The 13,887-nt window shown below is 28.7% G+C and overlaps 2 protein-coding genes and 1 long non-coding RNA gene across 5 annotated transcripts; all 3 read right to left on the reverse strand.

Moving 5' to 3' along the window:
- Window positions 1-2,885: 2,885 nt before the first annotated feature.
- On the reverse strand, window positions 2,886-6,579 carry LOC149033308 (uncharacterized). Of its 2 annotated transcripts, XR_016175760.1 has the most exons (4): window positions 6,377-6,579; window positions 6,136-6,266; window positions 5,920-6,055; window positions 2,886-3,147 (listed from the first exon to the last, which is right to left on the reverse strand). It is a non-coding gene; the product is annotated as an uncharacterized LOC149033308 (long non-coding RNA). The 2 variants fall into 2 exon arrangements; XR_016175759.1 differs by having other exon boundaries at window positions 6,136-6,579.
- A 1,828-nt stretch (window positions 6,580-8,407) lies between these two features.
- Window positions 8,408-11,219, reverse strand: LOC107066788 (uncharacterized). 2 transcript variants are annotated; one of them, XM_089169825.1, is made up of 8 exons: window positions 11,083-11,114; window positions 10,630-10,725; window positions 10,203-10,525; window positions 9,576-9,980; window positions 9,243-9,497; window positions 9,116-9,181; window positions 8,825-8,917; window positions 8,408-8,710 (listed from the first exon to the last, which is right to left on the reverse strand). In XM_089169825.1, exons 3-8 carry the CDS (start codon window positions 10,509-10,511, stop codon window positions 8,657-8,659), a joined length of 1,182 nt encoding a protein of 393 aa, XP_089025951.1. In that variant the 5' UTR covers window positions 10,512-10,525; window positions 10,630-10,725; window positions 11,083-11,114; the 3' UTR covers window positions 8,408-8,656. The 2 variants fall into 2 exon arrangements, with proteins under 2 accessions (XP_089025951.1, XP_015177211.2); XM_015321725.2 differs by lacking the exon at window positions 10,630-10,725 and having other exon boundaries at window positions 11,083-11,219.
- An 891-nt stretch (window positions 11,220-12,110) lies between these two features.
- On the reverse strand, window positions 12,111-13,887 carry LOC107066827 (thymidylate kinase). The gene is made up of 3 exons (XM_089169828.1): window positions 13,617-13,887; window positions 12,956-13,025; window positions 12,111-12,841 (listed from the first exon to the last, which is right to left on the reverse strand). The coding sequence occupies exons 1-3, from the start codon at window positions 13,741-13,743 to the stop codon at window positions 12,511-12,513; spliced, it is 528 nt and encodes a 175-aa protein (XP_089025954.1). The 5' UTR covers window positions 13,744-13,887; the 3' UTR covers window positions 12,111-12,510.

A 13,887-nucleotide genomic window follows, 5' to 3' on the forward strand; every position in this document is an offset into this window, starting at 1 on the left:
ATTTATATCAAATAAATTAAAATAAAGAAAATAATAATAATAATAATAGAATCCCATAGCTCGGTTGAATTTTATACAAAAAGTTTATAAAAAAAAGTTATTAACGTGCTATATTCGTATATTAATTATTTACGTTTGTTTTGCTTTTTTTTCTATACTTATCATTAAATCGATTTTTATGAGCTAATTGTAAATACCCATCTTTGGATAAGCACGTATTTCATTTTAGTTTTTATGCAACGCATTAACGTATATTATGTATTAACGGATTTATGAGTTTGAAATTATTATTAAAGAAATAGCACGCGTTTATGAATTCAATAAAACATTTTTTATATACCGACTAATAGCAAAACTAAAAGCAACTTGACGATCTGAATGTTACTCTCTCTTTTTAACTTTTACATTAATTTATCATAAATCCAATAACTTTTCACTATAATATAAAATCATTTTTCGTAAAATTATATTATTTTAAAACTAAATAACTTAATCGTTTTGTTTAAAAAAAATAGTGCATAAGATATCATATACGATTTCTAACCTTAAATTTATAAGAAATAAATGTAATAATTATATCAAATTAAAAATTCTTTCCACCGTCCTAGTTCTTCGTTCGGGCGTGGGTGTTCTCTAAAGTGAAAATAAAGGACCTTTTGTACAAAGGAAGTCAGTCTTTATGGCGACAAACTATCGATTATCTAGCCGAAGGTCTTTGATAAAAGGCAAAACTAGTACTTTAACGCTTAATATTATTTCAATCCGTTTAAACTGAGCAGTGACGATGAAGAAATTTATTAAATTAAAGTTACGTTAAATTAAAATAATAATAAACTTTATATGCCGTGTTTTTGACCGGGACTACCGGTTGATCTTAAAGATGCTCTAACAGCGCGCTCTTCGTCCTCTATCTCGAAAACAACTCAACGTATAAAAAAAATTTTTAAACAAAAGTTGTAGGGAATGTAATCCTCTACAATATTGATACTAAATACACATAGCGAAAAACCTATAAGAACCGAGATATTTGCAAATAATCGATTTTTGTGACCTTTGACTTTAGATTTTAATAGTCGCGTATACCCTATAATATGTAGGTTTAAAGAAAACTTTGAGAATGTCAAAATACAAGTTTATACGAGTTTATAGCTTGGTATCTCAAACAGAGATTTTTTCCTAATTTGATTGGACTACGACGGCAGCGGTGGCGTAGGCAAAGGGCGACAACGGTGGAGACGAGTGGCGACATACGCGGTGGTAGAGGCGGGGGCGACGGGGGCAGTAGCAGAGAAAGGAAGCCCCCTCGCCCCTCATCCCTTCAACCGCTACCATCGGCTTGCGCCCCTCGCCTCCGCCGCCGCCGCGCTGTAGCCCCACGCCTTCGGTCGTTGGCGGCGGGGCGTTGGCGAAGGGCGAAAAGCGACGGTGGCGACAGCGAGGGGCCAGTGGCGACGGCGGCGGAGGCCGAGACGACGGCTACTTATAACCTACTTAGAACCTACTTAGAACCTTCTTTGAACCTGATTATCATGTTTAGAATTTAAATTTGAGTTCTCTCATTCTCTCGAAACTTAGTTTTTTAAAGGTTTCACTTTTAACACGTGTGATCTGCATACATGATTTTTAAAGTGTTTTATTATTTACTTTCTTTGTAATTGTTATAAAAATACGTGCCTGCTAGAATGCAACTCTCCAGACCCACTTCGAAAATGTGACTTGCGAACGCCATCTGTCGGGACAGAAATTTTTGTCTGCCCGAAATATAGGCAACCCGTCATACATACGTGACTGCAAAAAAAAAATATCATGTGGGCAGATCACACGTGTTAGAAGTGAAACCTTCGAAAAACTAAGTTTCGAGAGAAAGAGACGACTGCAGAATATCAGGAGTAGGATAATTGTTGGGTTTATTTGTTATAATATTATTATTATATTATTGTTATCACATTCAAAAATTAATATACGTTTTATTGAAAACATATATAAATAGATAACATATTACACAGCAAGCAAGTTCTCAATTCAAAGAAATGAGACGAGTTGCTTCTGGTAACTAAAAAATGCAAGGTAACTAAACACCTCTGTTAGTGTAGTAAATACCTCTATAGTAAGGTTTTTTCCGAAAAGTAGTGAGGTTTTTTCCGAAAAGTCCGTAGGGTCTCGTCGAATAAGTCCGTAGGGTCTCATCGGATAAGTCCGTAGGGTCTCGTCGGATAAGTCCGTGGAGTCTCGTCAGATAAGACTGTAGGGTCTCGTCGGATAAGTCCGTAGGGTATTTCCGATTAGTAGGGCGTGTTAAATTAGGCCTCGTAGAAGAGTCTCGTAAACAAGCGTTTGTGTTTCTCCGTTTCCGTTTATTTACTTTTCAGATCACTCCCATTCTAAAGAAGTTTTCACTTCAAAATTCCGATTCAGTAGATGGCGCTCGCAAGCAACATTTTCAAAGTGTGTCTGGAGGGTTGCATCCTTACAGGCGCACATTTTTATAATTATTAAATAAATAATTACAAAAAAATAGTAAAAATAATATTATAATAATATTATATAATAAATTATCTGTGGAACTTGTTTATTTGAAGGTTTCACTTCTAGCTTGTATGATATGCACATATGTTTTTTCTTTTAATTATTTTATAACTCGATCTTTTGCTTGACTTTTTTTTGAAAAATTCAAATTCTAAACTAAAATATATAAAAAAAAAATCAATAAACGAAAAAACTATCCATTGGGCGTATGGGATAACAAATCTAATTATAAAGTCATCCCGATCTCATACATTTTGCAAAAATAAATGAATTTCAATATCGTTTGATTCGTTCTGCTTTTTATATATAGTTTTTTTTTTTCTTCTTTATTTTTATATTTTTCTTTTTTCCTTTTTACATTTACATATATATTTATACGTTTATTTTACATGTTATTTCAAGCAAAGGTCAAACAAAGCGTAGAAATTTGCTTGAAAAAAATTACTCTACACACACTTCGATTTTGAAATCGATAAAAATCACTCGCGGTGTGTTATTTGAAAAACTGTATATATTCACCTGCTAGAAAATTTATTTTATTTTTCATTTTTGTAAATCATGTTTATTGGTGCGCAAAATTATTTCTTTTTTTTTTCATATTTTAAGATCATCCCAAAAATTCTAAAACAAAGAAAGTCATAGTCTCACTTTTATCTTTTGAAAGACAGTTTAACGTGAATAAAATATACAGTTCTATAGAATACGGTATTCGAAAAAACGAAAAGAAAAAGAAAAAGTATAATGGCAACCATTTTTGAAATAAAAATGTCCACTCCTTTTATTTATATTAGGTCCCTTGGGGAAGTCTTAATTTTATCTTTCGAAAAACAGCTCACCGTAAATAAAATATACAGTTATACAGAATAAAGTATTCCAAGGAAAGAAAAAAAAAGAAAAGAAGTATTAAGTCAACCATCTTTAAAAAATATCTACTCCTTTCTATTCTCTCCTCTCTTTCCCAAGAGGCCCTAAATCCAACTAATCGTTCAAAATAATATTTTTATTTTAAATTCAATATACATGAATATAACTTTCGTTTAACATGTCGGGATGATAATTGATAACCGTTTAACTTATTGAATATAAATGCAAATGAATCACGTAGTACCTCTAAGATAATGGGTGTTAGATAAATGTCCAGATATCACGAGTATAATTATACTCAATCACATACATACGTTTGAGAAATCTCAGAATGCAAATTGCACGGTCCATCTTATCGGTGCAAATATATGAGAGACATTCTCAGACGCAATAACATCATTTGGCTTCTCGTAAAGCTTTCCTCCCTTACCTGCCCCCCCCTCCCCATCAGCACCACCGTTTCAGCAATGAGATTAGTAAGAGCCTTCGATAATTTCGATAATTAATAACGTCTCGGTTCGTATCGATGTTGGTAGCTAGCTAGAGTTTCACCCTCTAACCCCCAACACCCATCCCCTTTCAAATTTCACAACCCTATCGTTTATAACCACTCGATAGCCAATAGATATCGTTGACAGTTACATACCTAATTAATTTTAACGATCGTCTTTTCGTTCTATGTTCTCTTAAAAACCTAGAAAATGATGTTTAATTTTTCAAATAACAAAGGTTAAATAATAAACGAAACCTTGAGGGTGGTTTTGCTAGATTTTTTTTATCATTTTCTACTTGATAGAACTTGATTATTCTATCAGATTAATTTACGTTGCGCGATAATTAAATTGTGTCATTAAAATATATATACGTTTTAATATGAAATTCAATTAATAAGGTATTTAATAATTAATACGGTGTTACGTATAGACGCGCACGCACACACGCCCCCATAAATATGTGTACTGGTAATTATACAAATGGATTAATTAAAAAAAAAAAAAAGAAACAATTGAGCAAATGAATTTTATTATCGAAATAATTTATGTAAAATGAAATAAATTTGTATATTTTTTGTTTTCTTTTCGGTTATTTAGGTTAGTACAATATAATCATCGAGACACCGTATATTTATACAGGTATAATTGTATTTTATTTTCTTTCCCTTTCTTACGACAATTATGTAATATTTATCGTATATTGATACCATTATTTTTTCTCATCACCTGCAATGTGTCTCCCTATTTCATCCCTATCCTTTTCACACCCAAGTCCACCCCCTTCCCAATCCCCCAAACCCCTGGAAAGATATATTAAACGCATTAATAATATCCCTGATAAATTTTTTATAACCAATGAAAAAGAAAACGAACATTGTATTAGGTGGTTGACCGGAAAGTAAATGTCGCTTTTTAACCTCAAAATTGAAAGAAAGAAATTTTTCAAATAATTTTTTATTATTAAAACAATAATTAAATTAATTAACCAAATTAATTAATCACGTTATCGAGAACATAGCATGCAAATTTTTATTTATTATCGTAACGATAAAAATCATCACACAATCGATTGTTTTTATTTAAAATATTAGAAATAATTTGACATGCGTAGTAACGGCCATTACTTTTCGATTCACCTAATATTTTATAAAGATCCAATGCTTTTCCCATTAATATTAAAGAAAAAAAAATAACATTTATCATCCAATTTTTTTAACATGAGATAAATTTGTTCATCCTTTGTCGTTCAAAAAACGAAAACTTTGGTATAAAAATTTAATATCAATTATTTCACCGATATACGAGGAGAACATTCAGATTTTATCAAAAAAAAAAAAAAATTGTCAGTTGATTGAGAGAGTATAAAGGATATAAAAAGAGTAAGAGTAAGAGAGAGAGAGAGAGAGAAAAAAACGTAGATAACTAGCTTTATTTGATACGAAACGAAGTTGAAGTCACGAGGCAATAAAGCAACTACGTTGATCGATCGAGCTTGCGAGCTTGCAATCGTTAGATTCTAATTTCACGTTACGAGATTCTACGAGATGAGATTTGAATTTCGCGGAACGGAACGGAACAGAATTTCCTTTTTCTTTTCTTTTTTTTCTATATTTTTTTATTTTATTTTATTAAATATATATGAACACTTTAATGGCCACTCACAAAACATGTGTGTGTGTGTGATAGCCGGAACATTGGCCGTTATTTTCTTTATAACTTTATATATATATTTAAAATTAAATAAAATTAAATTTGTTGTTAAATTGTTGTTGTTGTTTTTTTTTATGTTAATTTTTTCGTAAATTTAATTTCAGTTTTTTTTTAATTAATTTTTCAAAAATATTATACTGCTCCCTGGTGACTTTTGACTGCGTAGACGTGCGGCCAATGAAAGTGTTAATATATTTTTATATTAAATTATTTTATAATATTCTTTTTTAATATTATTATATTTATTTATATTTATTAAAACATTGATAATCAGTTTTTGTTTTTATATAAAACATATTTTTTGGTGATAGGTAACAAGACTTACAAACATACACCTGGAGTACACACGTTCAGCATTCTTTCTTGACCATTTTGTCAAATACAAACGTTCCTCTTTATTTTCAAATACAATCTTCAAGTACAATCTTGAATTAATTAACTCCCTAACTTTCTATATCAACCTGGAACCATAGAAACCACATTAAAACACTTTGTGTTAATTGTATTTCTAAAAGATTTGATGATAGGTAACAAGACTTACAGACACACACTTGGAATACACGTGCAGCATCCTTTATTGACCATTTTGTCAGATACAATCCTCTTTAGTTTCAAATCCAATCGTACAATCTTGAATTAATTAACCCCCTAACTTTCTATATCAACCTGGAACTATAGAAACCACATTAAAACACTTTGTGTTAATTGTATTTCTAAAAGATTCACTCCAATACAAGTTACACGAAAAAATGGAAGCTATTATATATAATCAATCTTTTTACCTGACTTGTCGTTCAGGCCATTTAATTTTCAGTATATTAAATAAATATATCTGAGTGTACCACAAGTGGTACATGTGGCCTGAAGATCAAATTTAACGTGTACCATCAATGGTATACTTGACATGGAACGTGTTCAAAACGCATGGTTAACTTTTGCTTAAACTTAATAAATAAAATTCATTATTTTGATATATATATATATATATATATATATATATATATATATATATATATATATTAAAGAATACTTTAATAAAAAGAAAATATATTTGAAATAATTCATAAACAGAAATAAAGGAATGTTTATCTCGTGAATAATAAATGGTGCGATGATCCTAAATGCATGCCACGACTGCGTAGAGAAAAGTTATTAAAAAGCGTTGTCCCGTAACGCAGGATCATTTAAGCCCCTCTCATGACGTAGATTATTGTCGTCGTAGTCATAGTCGTCGTCGTCGTCGTCGTCGTCGTCGGGGGCGACGTCGTTGACGTCGTTATGTTCGTCGCCAACACTATCGTTGTTTTACGGAAGCAAACCAAGTCGCATAAAAGATCGCTATGGTCGTCTATGAAATAAATGTCTCATGCCACACCTTTCCAAGAAGAAAACTGATAAAGAAAATGTGGTAAAATGTTGAAAAGATGGAATGATTTTCATTTTATAAAAAGTATAGTAATAATTCTTACAGCTTCTTTTTTTTGTTTTTTGTTATACGTGAAAACTATGACGATAAAAAAAAATCAAACGTTTTGATTAGAATTTCATTTGAAAATGTGAACAAGTCTGATGGTTGTCGGAGTTAACGTTGATATAACTACTTGTCACTGGAGTACAAAGAACATTCTTGTTCGTTCGTTCGTTCATAGTAAAGATAAATCAACAATGATCGCGTACACACGATAGATCATGTTCTTTGACGTTAGTATATTCATAGATCTATTAATCGTAAACGTTAGGTACATACTTGTTTAAGTATGTACATAGATAAATAGGTTTTGATAGGAATTACGATTTCGTTTAATTAATGATGGCTAATAAACGAATTGATTCAACAATATTATATGCATTACACGTGTAATATTTATATTAAGTCTACCGAAAAATATTGTCCGTTCAAAAAAAACATTAGTTCAATTTTTCGTCACTTTAGGTGTAAGGCCCCTATTTCTTAAAATGGAATATACAAATTGCCACCATGTTGCAATGCAAGAGTTCAAAAGTAATTCAATTAATTAATTGTTCAAATTATGAATAATTTATTATTTTATTTTATTTTCAAAATGGACTGAATTTTATGATAGACCTAATATATATATATATATATGTATAGTGCTTTTTTTTGTTTTAATTTTGTAAAAATGAAAGTATCCAAAGTGTTGCTTTTTGCTAAGCTTTTTATTAATCATTTCAGTGAGGAATTCTACTAACAATTGCAAATTGAAAACGAAAATGATTTTATTGTTAATTTGATAACTATTTTATGAAAACACAGAAAAGAATTTTAAACTACGATGTTAGGTAGAAATAAAAAATGTATAGTAGGTAAGTAAAATTCGTACTATTTACAGAAAAAAAGCACAAAAATGGAGTAAGAAGAATTTAAAAGTGGAAAAAAGCAATTTTCCAGAGCAATGATGTAGAAAATAGATGCAACACTTTAACGTTAAGCCAATCGCAGATAGTGTCAATGAACTTTCTTTCTCTTTCTTTCTTTTTTTTTCTTCCAAATCTGTTCTGGATCTTGCTAATTCTTTTTTTTTCTTTTTGTAAAAACAAGATGAATTTGTAGCAGTCCCCAAAGTTTTGCATTGTACAAAAATAAATGCTTTCTGGTTTTATTTAAAGCTTCTCTTTCACTTTTTTACTTCCAATAATTTTCTTCTTTCTTTCTCTCTCTCTCTCTCATGTTTAAACTTTTGTTGTAAACAGTCATACTAATTTGTTAACCTCAAGCAATGTTTGTATATTTTTCCATTTATTTATTCAAACATCATATGAGTTAATGTAACGAAAGATAATAAACACAAGTATACGTTTTAATGAGTCTCATTTTTTATATTTCAATTCATTAAATATAAAATAGAATAAAAGTTCTTGGAATAGTGTGTGTAAATATATTCAGTGGTAGAAGGTAAAATCAATATCGCAACTACTCTTACCCTTTATAATCTTCTTCAGTTCTCAAAACAATGTTACATTAATGCGATTCGACTGATTTTATAATATCATGACGGTAATAATAATAATAAAAAAAGAATTAGGTGAATATAAAATCGATACTACTCATGCAATTGCAAGAGAATAACCAAATACGTTGTTACCAATGATGCTATCTGCAATTATAATATTTTATTATTAGAAATGATTTTTATTTTCTCATGTATTGTTGTAATACGTAAAATATTTTTATTGATTAACAATAAAAAAAATTCCAAATTTGGACTTACCGAACGTATCAATGGTAACTCGATGCTAAAACATCCCGCAGCGGTAAATTGTAATTTTCTATTGACATAATTTAGTGACCTTTCTATTGGTTCCTTTTGTAAAAAGAAAAAAAAAGAAAATTAGAAAACAAGAAAAAAGAACATATATAAAAAAGAAAAGGTTTTTTAGGGAATTTGAATTTGCTCAAATATAATAGGACTGGTCCCTTTCTTAAGAATTTTGTTAGCAGGCAAATATTTTACGAATAAACAAACAAAAATTACTCCAAGTTTATAGATTTTTTTATTTACCTTCAAAGAATTGATTTTTATCAAATAAGCTTGCCATTCAATCATGAGTTCACCTATCCCGTTAGACTGTAACATTCGAATTTAGTTTGAAATCATCAAAATTCAAATCTTAAATTTGTAAATATACCTGAGTAGAAGCGTAGTCACAAGAAATGTGTAATATTAAAAGTTGAGAAAAAAGTGCTAAGAACCAACTACTTAAACAAGCAGCCGATGGAAAATAAAAATCATCCCAAGTGTTTAATATTTTATCTATGATAAAATATAAATCGCTAACACTGTGAACACTCAAATTGGCTAACCATAAGAGTATAGCCCAGGTATACAAAGAATTCAAATTTTCTCCGTCAATCATAAGCTCGTTGTGCCATGCTTGTATAGTCTGAAAAAAAAAACAAAACAAAAAAATTTAAAAATGTTATCTCAATGAAGTTTTAAGGAAAACATTTTCTATATGTACTTTAACGTCAATTTTGATTGGTTGAGAATTGCATCTTTTGGAAGATATAAATTTCTTTGTTAACTGGTTAAGATGATGAAATCGCTGACCCAATAAAAGTGTCATTCCAATAAATTTGTACACAGCCAAACAACTACCAAAATACACGGACATGTAAGTTACATTGCCATACCAGGTTTCTTTAAAAGCGTACATCCCACTTTGATTGACCATTGTCCATAAGATGATATTCATAAATATAAACAACCAACATACTATTCTAGTTTTAGTTTCCTTTTGCGGATATCCTAATAATCTAACAGCATCGTCAAAATCTTGCATATTATTCCAAATTTGTACAAATTTATTTCTCGATATTATCGTTAACAATAAACTATATACAGTCGTGAAATAATTAAATAACACCTGTAATAAAAAAAAATAACAATAGAGATATTGAAAATAATTTTATATAATTTCCTTGTCAATATGAAAAATGATCGTTTCAAGTAGTAGGTCATGAATCCATGTGGTACGATTAATCTTGTCATAAAGTAAGAAAGATAATCGATGAGAGAAAAAATCCTATTATATATATATATATGATTTATGTATTATAATATTCATTTTTTAATTATAATTGATTACCTTTATATATCCAGTACTACCGACGATAGGTGCTTGTCTCTTTTCAGTTAAAAATTGCATAATAATTGTATAAATATTATAAGTAAAAATGAATAAAAAAATAAATGTAAATATCATATTAGTATTGGAAGGTACCAAACGATCTTTCGAAAACGTGTACGGTACAAATCCAAAAATTCGTAATATGTAAACTGCCGGATAAATGGCAGTGTAAAGTGGTGAATCTCTACCACGAAATTTTTTCAATTGTCTTCTTTTAGATGTAACGAAAGCAGTCTCCAAATCAAATGTTTTTGGTTTAAATTCCATTGTATTATTTTTATCTAAAAAATAATATAAGATAAAAGTTGATCTCTTTATATATACGTTATATTCAATATGAAATATATTTTCTCTTTAAAAGAATATAGGAAAAACAAAACCGTACCGTGTTTATTATTTATGGTTGGATATAAAATTATTTATTTTCAAGATCGTTATATAAAAATCTTACAGAATGGTTCTTAGACACGAAGAAGTTTTCCTAAGAAGAAATTCAAGAAATGATATATGTTGAATAATTTTTTTAAATCTTATATTGAGTATCTTAACACTTGTTTTTATTTTATTTTATTTTATTTTATTTTATTTTCGATTTAGTATCAGACAAATAAATCTAAAATATCAATACAATATTATTATACAAATTATAAGAAATTTATAATTCTGTATATTGTTTTATTTTTTGTATCAAGTGAAAAAGTATAACACGTGCGAGCAGAATGAAAGAATAATACAAGTTTACTAACATCACCTATTCGATATCTTTTAAAAATGTGCATAGAGAAGAGACTTTGTTCATTTTCGTGCGAAATTACAAATATTAAATAATAGTACTTACATTTTTACAATATTAAAATTGCACAGTGTAATTACGATTTTTTCGATGTACACTTAATATAAAAAAATTTTCACGCGAACTATTGTTTTCGTTTCTTTTTTATATATTAAAAAATAATCTGTATTATTATTATTATTTTTTTTTTATATTTTGGTTTTTAAGAATGACACGAGTAAATCTAATCACGGACGACTGCATCCAAAGGAAGTAACGTTACAATTACGTCCTACATATGTTCGCGAATATGCAAACAGCATAAACAAGTATGTATTTGCGCACCTGCGCACCCGATGTTTACTTAAGTGATACAAGCACAAATCCTTCGCATATGTATGTGTTATTCTAGGCAGTATATCCGTTGATAAATGACAGGATAACTGGAGGAGTGGTAGAAAAATTGACGCTTTTGGTACCAACATCGAGTAATATTCTATTTTATGTTTCGATCTTCACGATATAATGTGCTATTCCTATTCACCTGATACAAAATTCTATTACGAAGGAGACATACTCTTTCTTCTTTTAAGTATTTTATTAAAATATAAGAAAAACAGAAAACAACAACAACAACAACAATAAAAAAGAATAATAGCAATAATAACAAATTTATCGTAGACATAAATTTCAATGCTTGTTGTATGCAAAAGAAAACAATTATTGTTTTTTTAAAGAAAAAAGGAATAAAATGAATTAAACTGAGATGGCGTTTGTGCATTTTCTATTTCTCATTTATTCAATTTGCGAGTAATTAATTTCAGTATTTTTTTTCTTCTTAAAAAAATACCTCTCTTTTACCGCAGTTTCTCAACCCTCCACCCAACGCTATATTAATTTATTTTTTAAATAATTAATGTGACAAATTTTCATTTCTAACACGAAGCTGACAAACATAATGTAAACAGAATTCATTGCTAGGCATGTAATTTCGAGCCGTGCTACGCGATATGTCATTTGATTATAATCAGTTCAGATGTTCACGTACGTACAAACATTTAAACCCAGCGCAAATATTCCTACTAATGTTCACATTTCTTTTTTAAATAATTTATATTTTATTCAACAGAGAATGTACACATAAAGCTGATTTCACATGGTGTAGAAATTTGAACAATATATTTTATCAAATTTATTATATATATATTATTTTAACAAATGCTAATTATCTTTACACTAATATTGTTTATTACAATGAAATATTATATATCTCATAAGAAAATATTTATTAAATATAAACCAAGATTTTTATTAAGTGAAAAATATAAAAGCATCATATAATTATCGTTCAATGATCATTCAACTTGTAAAAAAATAGTATATTTTATAATAGAACATATTAAATCATTACGTGTCTGATTTGTACATATATTCTTAAAAGATTTAAAGATATTTATATATTATAATGAATTCCTTTGATGAATAAATTAAAATTCATAATTGACCTATAGTACGATTTGTAACATTTCGAACAGTATCTACTGAAATGTTTAATAATTCTTTATGTATTGTATATATATCTTGTTTACTATCTATAATTTTCCAAGTGCCATCATTGAGTCTGTCGAAGTTAAAAGATACTTTTTCTTGAAATAGTACATTGTCATATCTTTCTCCATCCCATGTATCCAATTTTTTTACTCGATCATTAATTCTGAAAAAAGCTACTAAGTCTGGAGAAGGAAGTCCACGATCTGCTTCCTGACACCAGGCCAAACTTTTATCAGTAGCAGCTGCTGTATATGCTGCACCAGAATATGCATATCTACAAAAATACAAATATATGTTCTTTCATTTTTTTCCTACTAAGGGGAAAAATGTTTTTAATCAATAATTTATATTAAAATAAAGATTCAAATTTATGATCAATAATTTATACCTATCGACAACCAATGTAGTCCCTTCCATAAGAGTTTTTATAATATATTGTTTAAATTCCCATCTATTAGCTGAAAATAATAGATGTGCTGCTTCTAACGGTAATTCAACTTCTTTTTTTAAAAATTTATTTAACAACTTGCCTATCTCACTTGTCCTATCTTCAAAAAAACAAAAATACAGTTGTATATTAAAAATAAGTTCTACATTCACAATTAGATTTTTGTTAGTTTTCATACAACATATTTAGCATGTTCGATATCAGAAAATTTCAAATTTCGCGCGCTCTGCTTATAAGCTTATCCGTCAGAAAGCGGTGTCGGTAATGACCGCATTGTTATTATTTATATGAAATTAATCATTTTAAAAAGAAAAACATGTTGAATTGTGTTATAAATATAAATATCATTAAATGTTTTCTTATTCTTGCATATTCTTCGATTAATTTCATAGTGATAAACAAGAAAAAATAAATGATATGTGTCATCATATGACATAATATCCCGCCAAAAATTTCTACTGTAATAATAAGATATAAATCCTTTTATATGACAAAATTTATGAATGTATAACTAAAATACAAATTACTGAATAATATTATAATATATTAATACTTAATATTATAGTAATTAAATGATATCGGCATAAAATAGAAAACTAACCTGGAAAGGATTTACCTACAGCAGGAATGTTAAAATTATTTAATGCCTCTACTAATAATTTTGCTTGAGTCGATTTTCCTACTTTATCACAGCCTTCTAAAACCAATAAAGCTCCACGTCCACCCATTATTATAAATTTTAATAAAGAAAATTTAGAAAACGAAAATAAAATTAAAGTAAGAGATTAACGTATAAGAATGAAATTACAGTTATACTATATCAAACATAGAGCGCCCTCCTTTTAAAATAAAATTGATAAGTAAATTTTGGA

Source organism: Polistes dominula, unplaced genomic scaffold (assembly GCF_049000335.1).
Source record: "Polistes dominula isolate Pdom_NZ unplaced genomic scaffold, Pdom_raw_medaka contig_49, whole genome shotgun sequence".
Taxonomy (NCBI): Eukaryota; Metazoa; Arthropoda; class Insecta; order Hymenoptera; family Vespidae; genus Polistes; species Polistes dominula.

What these genes read in the sequence shown, in the direction of transcription:
- LOC107066827 (XM_089169828.1), bottom strand. Translation starts at nt 13,743, where the DNA reads ATGGGTGGACGTGGAGCTTTATTGGTTTTAGAAGGCTGTGATAAAGTA. An exon ending in TGTAGGTAAATCCTTTCCAG is followed by an intron (nt 13,026 to 13,616) that starts GTTAGTTTTCTA and finishes TATTATTTTCAG; the next exon opens with CTAATAGATGGGAATTTAAA. An exon ending in ACTACATTGGTTGTCGATAG is followed by an intron (nt 12,842 to 12,955) that starts GTATAAATTATT and finishes GTATTTTTGTAG; the next exon opens with ATATGCATATTCTGGTGCAG.
- LOC107066788 (XM_015321725.2), bottom strand. Translation starts at nt 10,511, where the DNA reads ATGGAATTTAAACCAAAAACATTTGATTTGGAGACTGCTTTCGTTACA. An exon ending in GTAGTACTGGATATATAAAG is followed by an intron (nt 9,981 to 10,202) that starts GTAATCAATTAT and finishes TTTTTATTACAG; the next exon opens with GTGTTATTTAATTATTTCAC. An exon ending in TAAAAATCAATTCTTTGAAG is followed by an intron (nt 8,918 to 9,115) that starts GTAAATAAAAAA and finishes TTTTTACAAAAG; the next exon opens with GAACCAATAGAAAGGTCACT.